General features: G+C 36.2%; 1 protein-coding gene across 1 annotated transcript in view; it reads left to right on the forward strand.

The window, feature by feature from the left end:
* LOC110756275 (pleckstrin homology (PH) domain-containing protein) overlaps positions 1–19,015 on the forward strand; it is a 35,622-nt gene that overhangs the window by 11,345 nt on the left and 5,262 nt on the right. The window contains exons 27-57 of the mRNA XM_021957683.2: positions 309–422; positions 503–687; positions 833–941; positions 1,172–1,315; positions 1,440–1,730; positions 2,488–3,135; positions 3,240–3,431; positions 3,530–3,633; positions 4,293–4,582; positions 4,685–4,769; positions 4,892–5,227; positions 5,814–6,173; positions 6,270–6,759; positions 7,891–8,054; positions 8,702–8,864; positions 8,990–9,259; positions 9,422–9,616; positions 10,234–10,276; positions 10,553–10,677; positions 10,835–11,335; positions 12,087–12,836; positions 12,941–13,014; positions 13,129–13,477; positions 13,562–13,660; positions 13,729–13,884; positions 15,151–15,332; positions 15,467–15,973; positions 17,323–17,500; positions 17,597–17,733; positions 18,358–18,484; positions 18,741–18,962. Coding sequence (XP_021813375.2) covers positions 309–422; positions 503–687; positions 833–941; positions 1,172–1,315; positions 1,440–1,730; positions 2,488–3,135; positions 3,240–3,431; positions 3,530–3,633; positions 4,293–4,582; positions 4,685–4,769; positions 4,892–5,227; positions 5,814–6,173; positions 6,270–6,759; positions 7,891–8,054; positions 8,702–8,864; positions 8,990–9,259; positions 9,422–9,616; positions 10,234–10,276; positions 10,553–10,677; positions 10,835–11,335; positions 12,087–12,836; positions 12,941–13,014; positions 13,129–13,477; positions 13,562–13,660; positions 13,729–13,884; positions 15,151–15,332; positions 15,467–15,973; positions 17,323–17,500; positions 17,597–17,733; positions 18,358–18,484; positions 18,741–18,962 — 7,590 coding nt within the window. The remainder of the gene's footprint in view (positions 1–308; positions 423–502; positions 688–832; positions 942–1,171; positions 1,316–1,439; positions 1,731–2,487; positions 3,136–3,239; positions 3,432–3,529; positions 3,634–4,292; positions 4,583–4,684; positions 4,770–4,891; positions 5,228–5,813; positions 6,174–6,269; positions 6,760–7,890; positions 8,055–8,701; positions 8,865–8,989; positions 9,260–9,421; positions 9,617–10,233; positions 10,277–10,552; positions 10,678–10,834; positions 11,336–12,086; positions 12,837–12,940; positions 13,015–13,128; positions 13,478–13,561; positions 13,661–13,728; positions 13,885–15,150; positions 15,333–15,466; positions 15,974–17,322; positions 17,501–17,596; positions 17,734–18,357; positions 18,485–18,740; positions 18,963–19,015) is intronic.

The raw sequence follows: 19,015 nt of genomic DNA on the forward strand, positions 1-19,015 counted from the left end.
TAGGAAATGTTAAGAACTTTATTTGACTCCTTCGTATTCCACACTGTTGCATCATGTAGGCAAGCTAACATTTATATTACTGTTTATGGCTTTGATAGATAAATTTGGAGAGACATTTAGTCAATAAATTTAGAGTAAATGTATAAAGAGACTTTAGGGTTCCACATTATTGCGGCAGTTAATCTACTTTCTTCTGTTCTGCAGTTGTTTTTTTCCTTTTTTTTTTCTACTGTTTTACTATTCTCCTATTTCATTTGCTTTTATTGGTATTAGGGATAGTTTTACAAATAACAGTCATTATGATGCAGTTGGTTTTTACTTCATTTAACGTTGATGATGAAGACTACGAAGGCTATGAGTATAGCCTTTATGGGCAGCTTTCAGAAGTACGCATTGTTTATTTGAATCGATTTATCCAGGAGGTAATATAAATGTAATTCTTTTGTTCATTATGCACTCTGGTTCGTTTCCACTTCTCTTATGTCTGTAAAATCATTTGTAGGTGGCTAGTTACTTCATGGGTCTTGTTCCCAACAATTCAAAAGGTGTCGTCAAGCTAAAAGATCAAGTAACAAATTCAGAAAAGATGTTTACAACTAGTGACTTCGAAGGATCACCTGCCCTAAAGTTGGATGTCTCCCTTAGGAAGCCTATTATTTTGATGCCTCGGAGAACTGACAGTCTTGAGTAAGTTTATATTGGAATCTAGGCTCTTATGGATCTTAGTTTTAGACTATTGGCATCTTTGTCTGTGGTTGCACTCGTATAATTCGTCTCTCAATTTGATAAACCTAATAGGCGTTCTCTAATTATTTGAATTTTTCTATTTCAGCTACTTGAAGCTTGATATTGTTCATATTACTGTCCGAAACACTTTTAAATGGTTTGGTGGAAGTAGAAGTGAAATTAATGCTGTTCATATGGAAGTATTAACAGTTCAGGTGATTGAATACATTTAATTTTTTTTTTCTTTTACTAACAAAAACCCATGCTGAAATTTTTATTTAGTTGGAATAGGATACGGTGGTTCCAATACAAATGGATTTTGAAAGGATTTGTCATGTGGAGTGCTTGGCAGCAGAATTAATATTTACTTTTTGTTTGGTTTGCATCTATTAATTTGTAATTAAATGTCTCTGCATGTCGATTAATACTATGATGGGGGCTGTAGGTTGAGGACATCAATCTAAATGTTGGCACTAAAGGTGAGTTAGGTGAAAGCATAATTCAAGATGTGAATGGAGTTTCGGTTGTGATTCAAAGGTCACTTCGAGACTTGTTGCATCAAATACCAAGTATTGAGGTTATAATCAAGGTAATGGATTACATGTTCATTGACCGTTTTGTGAAGCTAACTTCGTTTTTAATTTTAATTTTGGGAAAAATGCAAACATAAGTGAAGTCACAATTTAAATGTTTTTAGAATTCGTGCTTTTCAGATGGAGAAATTGAAAGCAGCTTTGTCAAACAAGGAATATCAGATTATCACGGATTGTGCACAGTCTAATATTTCTGAAACTCCACGTATTATACCCCCATTGAACCATAATTCTATGACATCTTCAGTTGATGTTGAAGAAGACATCACTCCTCAGGAACCAGATGGTATTGAATCCCAAAGTGCAAGTGGGGGAGCCTGGGTTATGATGAAAGTCTCTGTTGTTATCGATTTGGTTGAATTGTGCTTACATGCTGGTGTAGCAAGAGATGCATCTCTGGCCACTGTGCAGGTAGTTTCTCAATTTGGTGGATTTCTTAACTGTTGGGAATTTATTAGAGTATTTGTATATTCTCTCGTTAGAAGATTGAACTCATTGAGGTGGCATTGGTTTTATGCATCACAAGAGTTTTTCTTGCTTGACTAAATTTGTATTTTGTTTTGCTATACTTTCTATCTTCTGAACCCCATGTTTGCTTTTTATTTATTTATTTAATAAATAAATAATTTGTTTGCCTTTTTCGTTTGGGAATGCTATATATTTTGGTCCTATATGTCACGTAAATATCATTTAGTGATCCTAAAATCATTTTCAAATCCTTGCATCAATATTTATGCATTCTCCGTTCAAATTGTCTGGTATTGTGTCTAATTTACGATTTACACCGTACTTGAACATCATTGCAAAACTGGATTTCATTTTCTTTTCGCAAAAGTGATAATTTTATTAATAAAGAAGAAAGTACAGTCAAATCGGACCAGCAGTCTAGAAGAGATACTACTGTCAGTCAACAAAAAAGGGACACAAAAACATGTGTAAATAATCAACTGTTGACAGGGTTAAACTCTGTTGATTTCTGCATAATGCATTATAATAATTGTATTATTTTAAGAAGATATTTTGTCAAAATTTGTATCAGGAGCGTTTATGTGTGTAGGATGTGTTAGAACATTTAATAGGGTGGATGCTCACGTTTTGAGATAAGAATACATAAGATTATATAAATATTTTTGTTCTCGGTTTATTATGCTACCACTCTGTTGTACAGATTAGCGGTGCATGGTTGCTGTACAAGTCAAATACACTAGGAGAAGGCTTCCTCTCAGCAACGCTAAAGGGTTTCACTGTGTTTGATGATCGTGAGGGTACTGAACCAGAGTTTAGGTTGGCAATAGGAAAGCCTGAGTATGTTGGTTCATATCCTCTAGATTTTGTTGCTCATGATGACCATCACATCTCCGGTGCAAATGTTACAAAAGGGAATGATGTCAAATTAGTTCCTACAATGCTCATTCTTGATGCAAAATTTTGTCAGCTGTCAACAGTTGTTTCTTTGTGCATCCAAAGGCCACAACTGCTCGTTGCACTTGATTTTCTGCTGGGTGTTGTTGAGTTTTTTGTTCCTACCATCGGCAATGTGCAGTCAAATGAAGAACTACAGAACTCTGTCCATGGAATTGATGCAGTAATTTTGGACCAATCAACTTACAAGCAACCCTCTACCGAATTCTCTCTTTCTCCTCTAAGACCTTTAATAGTTGACGATGAAAGGCATGATCATTTTGTTTATGATGGCAATGCTGGGACACTGTATTTGAAAGATAGGCAGGGATTTAATCTCTCAGGGCCTAGTACAGAGGCTATAATATATGTAGGAGATGGGAAAAGATTGCAATTCAAAAATGTTGTTATCATGGTATTATTCTTTACGATGTCTCTTTTTCTTGTTTACTGGCATACTTGTACTTCAAAAGCACTTCTATCATATTTAAACTTCTAATGTAAGTTGTGTTGGTGTAGAATGGACTGTACTTAGATTCATGCATTTCTATGGGAACCAACAGTAGCTATTCAGCTTTGAAGGAAGATCAGGTCTACTTCGTGGGAGGGAATGAAGTTCCTAATTTGAATTCCCCAACAGAAAGTGTCAATAATGTGCCATCTCAAAGTATTGCCGTCGACAGGTCGACAGAGTTTATTATTGAGTTGCAGGTTCAATATTGCTTCATTTGATTTCTTTTTCCTAATTTGGGGTCATACTCATTCTTTGGATCTGCAACTGTCTTTCGTAACTAAATATTTCATTGCAGTTGGTTGGCCCAGAGCTGACATTCTATAATACGTCTGAAGATGTTGGGGAATCCCTTGTGCTCTCCAACCAACTTTTACATGCACAGTTGGATGGATTCTGCAGGTAAATAATTTTATTGTTATGTTGATTTTAATGTTATGTTATGTTATTTCTGAACTCTACACTTGTTCCCGTATTTAGAAATATTGTTGGAAATAATTAGAATAGGATCTTCTTTCATTTCTCAAAAGGGTCTCCAAGGACTCCCTTTTTCTTTTCCTATTGGATTTTGTCTCTTATTTAGGGGAGGAATTTTGTCTCTTATTTAGGGGTTCTTCCATTGCATTTTGGATTGACTAAATGACACGCAATATTGAGTTCAAGTCCTTTTTAAACCCAAATTGATTAGGACACATTCATACTCCCTCTGTTTCAATGTCCATGGTATTTGTCATACCCAAAAGTCTTAATTTTGTTTCTTGATTCCTACCAATATCCGCGATATATCTATATTTCCATTGAAATTCCCATTATTATTTTTTATTTTGTGGATTCTTACCAGACATAAATGGATTTGATATGGCTTTAGTTGAGAGCAATATCACTGGATATTGCTCTTTGGTTCCTTATGCATTGCTTCCATAGGTTTCCAGGAGTTCAAGTGAAAGAAAAATCATATTTGTTGCCTAGGCCATGTTTGCTTTAGATTCCTTGTTATGAATGCTTGAACTTAAAGAAATGTAATGGAAAAGTGACATTCTATGTGCTCTTGTTGCCTCTAGGCTTGTTTTGAAGGGTGATACCATTGAGATGAATGCAAATGTACTTGGTTTAACAATGGAGAGTAATGGATTCACGATTCTGGAGCCTTTTGACACCTCTGTGAAATATTCCAATGCTTCTGGAAAGACCAATATTCATCTAAGTGCTTCAGATGTATTTATGAATTTCTCATTCAGCATCCTTAGACTGTTTTTAGCTGTTGAAGATGATATCTTGGCATTTTTAAGGACAACATCAAAGAAAATGACAGTGGTCTGCTCACAGTTCGACAAAATTGGAACAATAAAAAGTAGGCTGAATTTTTTTCTTCTTTTCTATATTGTTGCTAGAATGTTTTAACATGCCTATAGTTACATGCTGATACGTGTTCCCTGCTTCCTTGAACTTTCAGATCCCCACAATGACCAAACATATGCCTTCTGGAGGCCTCATGCACCTCCTGGTTTTGCTGTTCTTGGGGATTATCTGACACCATTGTTAGTGGACATTCTTTAATTGTACCTCATGGTTCTCCTTAAATATTCACTTTTACGAAAAAATATGAAGGCTTTCATTTCTTAAAGTTTTGAACACTAATAATATAATTTTCTTGTGACAGGGACAAGCCACCTACAAAAGCAGTTCTTGCTATAAATACCAATTTTTCTAGAGTCAAGAAACCCATATCTTTTAAACTGATTTGGCCACCTTTACCTTCCGAGGGCTCATCTGTTCATGGTGTAAATGATTCCGATTCTTTACCAAATGACATCCTTTCTGACGGAGATAGTTGTTCCATTTGGTTTCCTGAAGCGCCTAATGGATATGTTGCATTGGGCTGTGTGGTTTCCCCAGGAAGAACACATCCACCACTGTCAGCTGCTTTTTGTATCTTGGCTTCTTTGGTTTCTTCTTGTTCCTTAAGGGATTGCATTGCAATCAGCACCACAAATCTGTATGTTGTACTTTCAGATGTCGTACTTTCAGACTATGTTACTTTTAATAAGTTCAGATTACACCAGGGTGCCAATGGTTCATACTAAGGTTCAACACAGTTCCAAATTAGGCAGGACTTAAAACAGTTTCGATGGTTTAAAATTTAATAAACCTGATCCACCAAAAGTTTGAATCATATTATAGTATATTTGAATTGCAGTTTTTTCCTTAAAAAAATAATCGTCAAGTCAGAGATAATAATATTGCGCAAGTTATCAGTCTTTTCCAGAACGTAATGGAAACATAGAATATATATTTGCTTTCTTCTTGGCTCCAAACTTCAACATATTGTAAGAACTCTTTCAGATTTTGGGGTCCATATATTCTTCCATATAATTGGACTTGTACATATATCCTGATAGATCCAACTAGAATGACCCATTGATAGCCTTATGTTAGGGCATCTTCTTTTCTGGTTCTTGGGAAACTACAATGCGAGGAATAGTTTTATGATTAAATAATTCCTATCCTGTCTGTCTGAACGCTATTTGTTTTGATAAGAAATGGTTAGAACTTTTGATTTGTCATTCCATTTTAAATTGCAGATATCCGTCAAGTGTAGCATTCTGGCGTGTGGATAACTCTGTTGGCACCTTTTTGCCAGCAGATCCTAGTACTTCTACTGTAATGGGTACAGCATATGATTTGCGTCACGTGATATTTGGATTGCCAGAAGGATCTGTAAAGTCATCTAATCATTTGGATGTGCAAGCTTCTTCTGCTCAGAGTCACAACCTCCAATCAGAAGTATCATCATCTGTAAATTCTGCTCGGCGTTATGAAGCTGTAGCTAGTTTCCGATTGATATGGTGGAATCAGAGCTCTAACTCAAGGAAGAAACTGTCCATATGGCGTCCAGTTGTCCCTCATGGGATGGTATATTTTGGTGATATTGCAGTCGAAGGGTATATGATAATGGATATCTTTTTCTTATTACATTCCGTGTATGTTTTCTTTTGTTTTATCTAAGTAACATAAGTTTTGATGTTTACTAAACTTAGGTATGAGCCTCCAAATAACTGCATTGTTCTTCATGATACTGGAGACGAAGGGATCTTCAAAGCCCCTCTTGATTTCCAACTTGTTGGGCAAATTAAGAAACAGAGGGGAATGGAGAGTATATCTTTCTGGCTTCCTCAAGCTCCTCCAGGTTTTGTTGCTCTTGGTTGCATAGCATGTAAGGGAACACCAAAACAGAGTGATTTCAGCTCATTAAGATGCATGCGCAGTGATATGGTAGCTGGGGATCAATTTTTGGAAGAAAGTGTATGGGATACATCTGATGCCAAGCTTACAAGAGATTCGTTTAGTATATGGGCAGTTGGCAATGAGTTGGGGACCTTTATAGTTCGTGGTGGATTCAAGAAACCTCCAAGAAGGTTTGCTTTAAAGTTGGCTGACTCACATGTACGAAGTGGCTCAGATGATACTGTAATTGATGCAGAATTTAGAACTTTTTCTGCAGCACTTTTTGATGACTACGGTGGCTTGGTGAGAATTCATACTCTATATAGTTTCATATAGAATTTAAACTAACTGTTACATGCTGAAATTTCTCCTGGTTAAAAGTAGTGTGTAATGAATAACGAAGTATGTGTAGGGATTAATTAGTTGGTTCTTTTTGTGGATGAGGTGGGAGATCTTTGGACTAAAATAATAGACCTAGTTTCATTACAGGCATCTTTGTATAACATTAGGGATGTCTCTTTTAGTATAATTCATCTTTTATTGTTTGTTTTCTTTTGTTAATTATGGTCATTCTTTGGTAGTCAGTTCACTTTAATGGACTTGTTGTCTTATCTTTTCTTGCATCCTTTAAAAAAAAAAAAAATTATTTATAGAATTTTTGTTTCCTGTAAAAGTAAAAAATAAAAAAAAAACATTATGGTTTTTTAGTTGGTCGAATCAGTAAGTCTGACTCTTGAAAGTTTGGAAAACCAATGAGGTTTCTCTCATACATTTAATGGGAAAGCACTTACTCTTACATAGTCGACTTCCTGGTAGAAAGCTTTTCTGAGGGTGGGGCTTGACCAGTTGAACAGTAGTAATTTTGTGTTTGATATAATTTGTTTAATGAGAAAGGACAGGGCCTTGGAGAAGAGATGGAAGAGAACAAGGGTATATTGACATAATATTTCTATGGACTTATTCTCCTAGTTTTGGGTTTGCCTTTTTTGGTAGCTTCATACTCTTCAATGGATTGCTTTGGTGTTCTTTTATGCCTCAATTTTTATTTGAATTTTTGTTCATCCTTCATATTCAGCTTCGTGTTCTTTGAACTTTTGTATGTGTTTACTTATTCTTTTGTTGGTTTAGATCTCGTGTTCTCTGTTCTTCTTATGAAACCTTTTATACTTTGTATTCATGTTCTGAATTGTACATAATTAAACTTTTTATCTTCTTTTCTTTAAGAAAATAATAAGTTAATGTTTTATTTTAGTTCATGGTTATTGTTATTGAAAGCTGAAAAACCTACTGTTACATTAATTTGCTACTAATTGAAGGTATTTTTCTAATTTTTTTTTTTTGAAAACAAACATAATTTTATTAAAGTAGGAAAGCTAATTACAAAGAGTGGGCAAGGAAATTTTTCTTATGATTTTGTTTTATGGAATATGGCAGATGGTTCCATTGTTTAATGTCTCTTTAAGTGGAATTGGGTTCAGTTTGCATGGAAGAACAGAATACTTAAATTCTACTGTGAGCTTCTCTTTGGCTGCTAGATCATATAACGATAAGTATGAAATTTGGGAGCCTCTTGTTGAGCCAATGGATGGATTCTTAAGGTAATTTACTGTACTACGTCAAATGTTAACACTATATTGGGAACATATGTGATGCATTTAATATTTTGATCAGTACTGAATCGATTGTTTAATTCCATTCCCTGCTTTACTTGCTAGTACTGTTTAAATGTGCTGTAAATTCACAGTTTTAGTAGCAGCATGAACTCCCCCTACCTACCCATTTCTTTTAATTTAGAACAATTTGAATTTCTGGTGTTTCTATTATATTATATTTCAATTGGCCCCAATCTTGGGATTTGAACGATGACTATGCTTTGTTGGTTATGGGTCTCGAGACTATGGTAAGATTCTGAAAAGGAAGATGGCTTGAGGAACATCCGTTGAACAGTTTGTATCTGTTATAGTCTTTTTATTTATCAGCGAAGGCTATTGATATGTGTTCATCTCACTATTGAGCTTGCTAGGATTTTGAATTTAGTTAAATGAGGTCAAGGTGGGTGACTTACCAATGTTAATGTGTGTGTGACTTACCAATGTGTGTGTGTGTGTGTGTGTTTGTGTTTGTTTGTTTGTATTTATTTGTATTTATTTTTGTCTTTGCTTTTGATGTTATTGTGGTTATATTTGATTCAAATTTTCACATATGCATCACGTGTAGTTATTCCCTAATTTATGGTTACTTACAGGTATCAATATGATCCCAGTGCTCCAACTGCAGCTTCCCAGTTACGTCTTACCTCTACTAGGGAACTGAACTTGAACGTTTCTGTGTCTAATGCTAATATGATAATTCAAGCTTATGCAAGCTGGAACAGTCTCATTCATGTTAATGAATATCATAGAAAAAGAGTAAATTTCTTCTGGTTCCATCAGTAATATGAAATTTATCTTGTACGTTTTTTCTCCTTTCTGCAATTGTTGATTATTGCTTACAGTGCTACCTTTTCTTTTTGTTTTAACATGACATCGTATAGGAAGCATCCTCTCCAACAGATGGTGGAGTATCTGTTATTGACGTCCATCACAGGAGAAATTACTATATAATTCCACAAAACAAACTTGGTCAGGATATCTATATTCGAGCTACTGAATTAAGGGGACTTGCAAACATAATTAAGATGCCATCTGGGGATATGAGGCCTCTAAAAGTTCCTGTTTCCAAGAATATGTTGGACTCTCACTTGAAGGGAAAACTTTTCCGTAAAGTTAGAAGAATGGTGACTCTTATCATAGTGGATGGGCAGGTATACCCTCTTTTCTTATGGAGGCAGTTGCTTAATTCCTTCCATATATCTTATATTCAAAGAGTATCTGAATTTCAGCTAGTCACACAATTGTGTTTGTGTATATGTTACATAGTGAAATGGCTTCCCTTATCTTGACTACTCATCTACCTGCAATTGCAGTTCCCACAGGGTAGAGGGTTGACATCCCCCCAGTATACCATAGCAATCCGCCTCAGTCCTGACCTGAGTCTCCCTAGTGAATCACTGAGCCATCAACAAAGTGCACGTACTTGTGGAAGTAGCTCGGAACACTTATCTTCAGAGCTTGAGTTGGTCAAGTGGAATGAAATTTTTTTCTTTAAAGTTGATGATCCAGTATGTAGAATGTTTTTCTCTTAACAATTTCTTCCCAATTAAATAACTGCTCTGCTTTTACATGTGCGAGGTCTTTGCACATTTGTTTTCACATCTCTTATCACCAAAATTTGATTTTGTTAAATCATGACTCTTCAACTCAACATGTTCAGTTTTGCTGTATATGGAGGAGAAGGGCTTCACACCCCCTTGGGCACTTTATAAATAAATTTTATTCTTGCACAAAGAAATTTGTGTACCATCTGTTCACCTAAAATATAATTTGAGAACACTTTCATTCCCTTTGGTTGCTAAGACAAGCTAAGTCAATTTTTTTAACCCCACGTCGCATGTTAAATTTCAGCTTTCATACTTTTCAAATGATAGATATTAATGTTGCTTGTTGATGAATATAGTGCCTACTAGTTATACCATCTGAATTTGGCACGCCATAAATGATTTGTTTTCTTAAAACGAGTTAATGCTTGTTTTTGCATCCTTTTCCCCTTGTTATATATCATTTGTTTGGAAGTTGTATGAGCATAAAGTAGCCTTCTTCTTGGTGGTAGCATCCTATTTTCATATTCTCTGTTGCCATTTGGTGACCACCTCAACCTGTTCTATACAAATTTGTGCAGGATTACTACTCAGTGGAATTAATTGTCACGGAGCTGGGGAAAGGTACTGCTTTTTCTTTTTTCCCTTACTCAATCTGTTGTTTTTAAAGTTAATACAAGATAGGGAATAAACTGCTAAGTTTATTATTAATCTGCACGCCATAGGGAATATCTATGTTATAAAGATACTCTCTGTTAAGCCTCTGTAGAAAATGTCAACTTTTGCCTTCTTATTTGCTAAGTTAAGGTACTTAAGGAAAATATGCATTATTTCTCCTCTGTTTATCAAACTATCTATTTTGGACAAGATGCATTTCACTTTTCATGTTTAATTTTACAGGGGTCCCTCTTGGATTCTTTTCAGCCCCTCTAAAGCAGATTGTAGGGAATATCCATGATGATTCATACGCATATGATAGTGTGAACAAATGGACCTGGGTTGAATTATCCTCCCCAAATTCTACGGTAGAGTTCTTTCTCATATCTTAGCAATATCCTTTTTTTCTTGTCGTATCTGTTTTGTGGCAAAACATGTAGTGTTGCCTCCTTCTTGGGTAAAAATTTGTCAAGCAAGACAAGAATATTTTTCAACCTTATAATATTTACGTCAACTGTGATTCAGGGAAATAACGGTGAAAAGTCGAGTGGTAGAATCAGATGTGCTGTGCTCTTGTCACCAAGATCTGAAGCTGAGATAAGTGATCAATCAGATAACAGTAACAGAAAATCTGGATTTATTCAGATCAGTCCAAGCAGGGAAGGACCTTGGACTACTGTGAGGTTGAACTATGCTGCACCAGCTGCCTGTTGGCGGTTAGGGAATGATGTTGTTGCTAGTGAAGTACATGTGAAGGATGGCAACCGATATGTCAATATTAGGTCTCTTGTTTCGGTACGTAACAGTACGGATTTTGTGCTTGATTTGTGCCTTGCATCAAAAATTTCCATGGAAGAGACGACGTCAACAAATAATGAAGGTACCCCTGAAGGTTTACAAATTCACAGCAATAAACTTCGGACTGATGAGTTCTTTGAAACTGAAAAATACAGCCCAGGCACTGGCTGGATTGGCTGCATGGTTCAACCAAGCCAAGATATCTTCGAAAGTGGAGGATCTCATCAGGTAAGATATTAGTTGAAGTTGCTCTTGGCATGTGTTAGTAACTCATGTAGCTTGATCTAGTCATTGTTGTTTCTTCTATGCAAGGCTTTTCACATTGAATTTCAATTCTGTTAATGAAGCTTACCATGCTTGATTTAAACTACAGTATGGTTTAATATTTTATTATTGCCTGTATTTTACTTTTATTTCCAGTTCTAATCCAAAATTGGAAGCTATAATATCCGTAAACTATTTTTATATGGATTGGTAGTATACTTTGTGATTCTTTTGATTAGAGAACAACAAATTTTATAAACGAGAAAAACTGATACGAAGAAAGATTGAGAAGTCCAGCAAACTTGCAAAAGCGGCAATGAATGCCTTAACAAGAAAAATTTCAACAGCTCTAGCCAATGAAGACAAGTTACACTAAAGGTCTCTAAATTTATTAGCATAGATAGCCAAAGTAAAACCTCCTTCATCCTGTCATCAGAGAATGTTTTATTCATTTACCCCAACCAAAACTGCACATCTCCAAAGTGTAAACCACCCTACAAAAGGTCCTCGGTGAACACAGCAATTTCTCGGTCAAACCCACTCCACTCTAAACTGTTGTGCAACCTACTCACATCGGTCTTGAATATATCTAATTCACTTCTACATATTGATTTAGGGATGGTTAAACTCCTTTATTGTCTGTGGCATTATTAGACAGGTTGGAATAGTAATTCTGGAGCCGTTAGCTTGTCTCTAATTACTGTCGGTAATGCAGGGAATTCCTGCTGTTGAGTTACCACCAGGCTGGGAATGGGTTGATGATTGGCATTTGGATATGGCATCTGTTAACACTGCTGACAGTTGGGTTTATGCTCCAGATGTTGATAGTTTAAAACGGCCAGAGTCATTTGATCCCTTAAGGCAAAGGAGATGGATCAGGAATAGAAAACAAAATGTTACAAATCAAGAAATACATATTGGACTTTTGAAACCTGGAGATACGATATCCCTTCCCCTATCTGGGTTAGCACAACCTGGAATGTATGTCTTGCGTTTAAGGCCGTCCAATCTCAGCAATCCTATTGAATATTCTTGGAGTTCAGTGGTGGATGGGTCTGAAAAAGCAGAGGATTCTAGTAAGTCAAAACTATGTTCCGGGATAAGTGTGTCATCTCTCACTGAGTCAGAGGAACTGTTGTATTGCACCCAGATAAGTGGTACTTCTTCAAGTGTTCTGCATAAGTTGTGGTTTTGTATGAGTGTACAAGCAACAGATATTGCAAAAGACATTCGTTCTGATCCTATCCAGGATTGGAATCTTGTAATCAAGTCCCCGTTATGCATCTCAAATTTTATTCCACTTGCTGCGGAATTTTCTGTTCTTGAGATGCAAGAAAGTGGTAACTTTGTTGACTGCTCCAGAGGAGTGTTTTTTCCAGGAAAAACTGTCGATGTTTATAATGCTGACATAAGAAAGCCTTTGTTCTTTTCACTGCTTCCACAAAGAGGGTGGCTGCCCATACATGTAAGCTTTCAAGACCAATCTAGTCCTTGCTCTTTTCTTATGCTGATATTTCTGTTTGGCATCAAATGTTTGTAAATTCGACCATTTCATTTATTTGTTTGCAGGAGGCTGTTCTTTTATCACATCCTCATGAAGTTCCGTCAAAAACCATAAGTTTGAGAAGTTCGATATCTGGAAGGTTTCAAATTGAATAATTTGCATAATATATTGTATTGGATATCTTAGCTCTTTTGTACATTTATTGAAATCGGTTTCTTTTATAGTCTAATCTTGCTAGGTATTGTTTCTGCAGGATTGTTCAAATCATTCTTGAACAGAATTCTAACCAAGAACGACCACTGCAGGCTAAGCTCGTTAGAGTCTATGCTCCTTACTGGTATTCAATTGCTAGGTGTCCCCCTCTCACATTTAGGCTTCTAGATATAAAAGGAAAGAAACATACACGCAAGGTTGGTGGTCCACTTGAATCTAAAAAGAACAATGAAGCTATCCTAGAGGAAATAACTGAAGAGGAAATATATGAAGGCCATACAATTGCTTCAGCTTTGACCTTTAAAATGTTGGGCCTTGCGGTGTCCATTGATCAATCTGGCACGGAGCAGTTTGGACCTGTTAAAGATCTTTCTCCCCTTGGTGACATGGTAGATGTCAATCAATATTAACTTTGCATTGAGACATTATTGGTAAAGAAGTCTTGTTAAGATTTTCTCTTTTCATGTTTTTAGGATGGGTCACTGGATCTCTATGCTTATGATGGTGAAGGCAATTGCATGAGTCTTTTTATTACAACAAAACCATGCCTATATCAATCTGTTCCCACAAAGGTAGTTATAAATATGAGAGATTGCAATGAATCTTTGTATTAGTCATTTACTCTTTGCCCTCTTTCCAGGTAATTTCTGTGCGACCATATATGACTTTTACCAACAGACTTGGTCAGGACATATATATTAAGTTGTGCAGTGAGGATGAACCAAAGGTCCTTCGAGCAACTGATTCAAGAGTCTCATTTGTACATCGTAAATCAGACGGACCTGATAAACTTCAGGTTAGTGGAGTGCATGTAGTTATAATACTATTGTCTTGACATATCCACCAATCAACCTTGTATCTTTACTTGTTGACTTGACCCTCCTATAGACCTAACCCTAAAGTTTATGCCCATTGTTGAGAAAAATAAGGGAGCATGGGGTACATTAATCTGAATCCTAAAAGGATCCAAATAAGGTGCAACCTAATCACATAGGAAATTTCATCGTATTACTAGTAGGAAATTAATTAACAACCAAATCACTTGACTGAAGAAATTAGATCACAGTCCTAACCTGACTTGAAAACCAAATATTCTTATAATTTATTTACAATATACTTTGTTCTGCAACTTCCCTCTCAAGTCGGAGCGTTTTTGCATAGCTTAACATGACTTGAGAAATATAACTAACTTAGAACACAAAAGAAGAAAAATAAAAATAAAAGCAGAAAAACAGAGTGGTCCTGGAGAGCTGAGAAGAAAGAGATGTGAACTTAGGGATGAATTCAAATTCAAATATGAATCTTAAGGGAATTTTCTTGGAGGCAAAAGGAAAAAAATGAAAGCGGTAGGACCATAGGAGCGTAGGCTAGCACTAGGAAGTGAACAAGTCTGACAAATAAGTTTGAGGATGGAAAGGGTAACATTATAGAGATCGTGGAGGTAGTTGTGAATGTGAAGTAATTACTCTTTGATTGGCTTTGTACTGAAGATGAAAGGGTGGCATTTATGATGGAAGAACTGGATTGGTGCTCAATTTTTGTGGAGAAAGCTAGTTGGCTGGGAACACCTTTCGATGAGAAGGAAATTAGAAAATCTGAGTTTGACTGTGGTTTGAAACATATGATCCAGATCAGATGGCGGTTTCTCAAGATTATTGGGATGTTGTCAAAGTTGACTTATTGAAGGTTTTCTGGGAACTTTTTCTACACCAAGTTGTTAAAGCTTGTACTAGTATAACTTATATTTCTTACATACCCATAGAAAATCCAGTCATTGAGAGTAAAAATTACTAGCCCCATATGTTCAGTCACAAGTCTGTATAAGGTCATAGAAAAGGTGCTATTCATGAGATTGAGGGTAAGTGTTCAAAATGAACTACGTAGAAGTGCAATCTTGATTTCATCCTTAGGGAACTTTCAATTTTCCTTCCAAGTTCCATGAGGTTTGCATTTTATCAACCAACTGTTCAGAATTTTTCTTTTAACTAATGTTACGGTGAAGAGATTTTATCTTATACACTTTGGCAAATTTTTTTACTATATTGCTCTGTTACATTTTTAGGTTCGATTAGAAGACACCGACTGGTCTTTTCCTGTTCAAATTGTAAAGGAGGACACCATATCTCTTGTTTTGAGGAAGCATCCTGGTACTAGGACATTTTTGAGAACAGAAATTCGGGGCTATGAAGAAGGCTCACGTTTCATCGTTGTGTTCCGCCTTGGATCAACCAATGGTCCTATCAGGTACTTGTGTGTTTGTACATGCACAACACACACACACACAGATATAGTGTGTGTGTATATATATATATATATATAGAGAGAGAGAGAGAGAGAGAGAGAGATGTGACTAACCTATTAAACCTTTGCATCGTCAGAATCGAGAACAGAACAGACAGCAAAACAATTAGCATTCGTCAATCGGGTTTTGGTGAAGATGCCTGGATTACCATAGCACCTCTTTTGACAACAAATTTTTCATGGGAGGATCCTTATGGCCAAAAATTCATACAAGCTAAGGTTGACAGTGAGCTCGAAATTGGACCTTGGGAACTCGATTTGGAAAGGACTGGGATATGTTATGCAGAGGAGGGACTTGGATTACAATTTCATGTTATAGAAACCAGTGATATCAAGGTAGCAAGGTTCACAAACGCCACAACTTCAGGGACAAGTTCACATCAGCAACTTGCTGGAAATTGGGGGCATTCCCACATGCCAAACACCATTCAAAATAATGGTGCCACACCTGTTGAGCTTATAATTGAGTTTGGAGTTGTAGGGGTCTCTATTATAGACCATAGACCAAAAGAGGTGTCCTACTTGTATTTTGAGAGAGTCTTCGTATCATATTCAACTGGTTATGATGGTGGGACAACGGCCAGGTAAGAGCATCACCTTCTTAAACTCCTATAACATTTTCTTCAACGTGTGATTCAGTTGTCATGTTATGTGAAACAGGTTTATCAAATAATAGGAGCTATTGAATACATTAATTAGGACTCTTGACTGACAGTTACCTCACTTATGAAACCAATAGAGGATACAATGAATATGAAGCAGTGTAAAAGAATCATTTCTTTTGCATGCCCAAAAGAATCATTTCAGTACTTAAGAATGTCATATTGATAGTTTATAGAATCAAGGACCTGTTTGGTATTGTTGTGACTTTTAAAATACTACTTTCAATATGTTGTGAGAAAAATTAGCCTTAGTAAACCAACCAAGTGTTTGGTGAACTGTGGCTGTGAAAGTATTGTGAGTATGAAAGTTTGAATCAAAACCCTAATAAAACAGTTTCCTAATAAAGTTTGAATCTGATGTTTACAGGCATTTCCCTAGTTATAGGAAATATATATGAATTATAGATGCATTTTCTTAAATATTAAATGTGGGGACGTTATTGCATGACAAGTTTGTTGGGAATAAATCCCACTGGCATCACAAATAAACCGATGGAAAGCTAGAAAATAATGAAGCGCCAAGATGAAAATGAGAGTACAAGAGCCCACCAAAATAACTTCCACAAAGATAACTATCTGAAGCTGTGAACTGTGTGACCATTTCTAATAAAGAAATAGCATCTTAATGCCTTATGGTATTCTCATGGTAGGTAGACTCAACCAGCCCTAATGTTTCTTTAAAACGTGCAATGTGCACAGCACATTCCTTTTGGTTGGGAGCAAATTGTGTGGCTTCTTGTAGCTGTTATTGCTCTGAAGAGGTTATGTGGCCAGTAGAAACATCCAGCTAGAGTAAAGATTCATTAGAAAACTAACAGGTTTCTTTTTATTTTAAAGAAAAACGACATTTTTCTATGTTTGGCGTACTCTTTGGGGATGAAAACATCCGTATTGACGATTGTTAATACTTTTGTGTGTGAGACATAGAAGAGACAAAGGTTAATACATTTGTGTGAGAGAGAGAAGAGAAAGAGGTTGCGCAGCTTGTTTTGTTTAAATGTGAACAAAAATACGGGTAGATGTATATAAAAATTAAAATTGCTTTGGAATTTTATTTTAATTGTTTGAATATGTGACTATCATTTGGCATTATTGAAATTTTTTTATCAGTTTTTCTGTTTTCCACCTCCATAGTGGAAAGTGTGCTAGATTTTAATGACTGAAGCATCTTCCGTCTATAACTCCGCGTTATCAGCTCCATCATCACTCAAATGTTGCTTTGCTTATTAGAAATAATGCTTACACCAAACATTCGTGTTCCTTTCTGCCAGGTTCAAGCTCATATTGGGCCATCTGCAGTTGGACAACCAGCTTCCTCTAACATTGATGCCAGTATTGTTGGCTCCTGAAATGAACTCTGCCTTGCATCATCCAGTGTTCAAGATGACAATAACAATGCGTAATGAAAATATTGATGGTATCCAGGTGTACCCTTATGTTTATATACGGGTAATTCTTTTTAACACGATGCCTAAAAGGTCTGTATCAATTGCAACAGTGAGGTGTTTGCCCAAGCTCTGACCAAATTTTATGATGACATGATAGGTAACCGAGAAGTGTTGGAGGCTTAATATTCATGAACCAATAATTTGGGCATTGGTGGATTTCTACAATAATCTACAGTTAGATCGTGTACCTAAAAGTTCTAGTGTCACAGAAGTTGATCCTGAATTACGCATTGAGTAAGTATCACAACTTGTTTTTGTGTCCTGAAAAACTGCAATTCATTGGACCTGCAGTGATATAATTCTGGTGTGCTGAAGTGAACTGTGCTTTCTCCTTCACCACCATCCTTATTTTTGGGTGGTTAAGTGCATATGCCAAGGCTTTGGCTTTTTTTATTTATTAAAAATCAACTTTCGTGTTCAAACTCTATATCAGTTTATAATACTTATGTGCAAATTAATAAACTTGGTCCATATCCATGTCATTTGCAATAATATTAATTATGTTTCCTTTTCTTGTGAGGGTTCTCAGTTCCTTCGTATTTTTTACCCCTTGGATTGGTACTGTCATAATTCTTTTTCCAACCCTCTCGTTGCCAGGTTGTAGTTTTCTGTCTTTGCTGCCCGTCAACTATTGGGTTTCCCCAAACCTACTAAACAAAGTATAGTATACGTGTTGCAATAGTACATCTAGAATTAGTAGTGTCATCTTTCTACTTATATTGCAAGTGGCCGGCAAACTTTATAACTCTGTCTACTGATGGGAAATAGAATTATATTGTCAACTAGCAGGAACTTAATCTTCCGTGATTTTATTATGGGAGTGACATTTCCTTAATCTTTTTCCTCCTTTCTTTCCAGCCTAATAGATGTTTCAGAAGTTAGGCTGAAGGTCGCATTGGAAACAGCGCCGGCTGAAAGACCTCATGGGGTTCTAGGGGTGTGGAGTCCAATACTATCAGCTGTCGGAAATGCGTTCAAGATTCAGGTAAGCTCTCTGGCTTATCTGGGTGTTTTTACTGTGCATATTGGGTGGTTCTATAGTTGAATGCTATGATTTTCTCCAGTTTTTGTATTGACTTTTTTATTTTCAATTTTTCCTACTCACGTTTGTAAGTATTCTTAAATTTGCAGCAATTCGTATGGCCAAAATGATATGTAGACTTAACACGTTTCCAATCTATTTTGTAGGGTAATATTGGGATTGACGCTATGCTCATGACACTAATATCTCATTGCTGCAGGTGCATCTTAGAAGGGTGATGCATCGAGACAGATTCATGCGGAAGAGTTCCATTGTTTCTGCCATTGGTAACCGTATTTGGAGAGATCTGATCCATAATCCTTTACATTTGATATTTGCGGTTGATGTACTTGGTATGACAAGTTCAACTTTGGCATCTCTTAGTAAAGGGTTTGCAGAGTTGTCAACTGATGGACAATTTATGCAACTACGTTCGAAGCAGGTAAGTTCTCATATTAACCTAGAAAACAACAAAGAAAGAAAAATTAGCAGTTC

The sequence above is a fragment of the Prunus avium genome, chromosome 5 (assembly GCF_965620075.1).
Source record: "Prunus avium chromosome 5, drPruAviu1.hap1.1, whole genome shotgun sequence".
NCBI lineage: Eukaryota > Viridiplantae > Streptophyta > Magnoliopsida > Rosales > Rosaceae > Prunus > Prunus avium.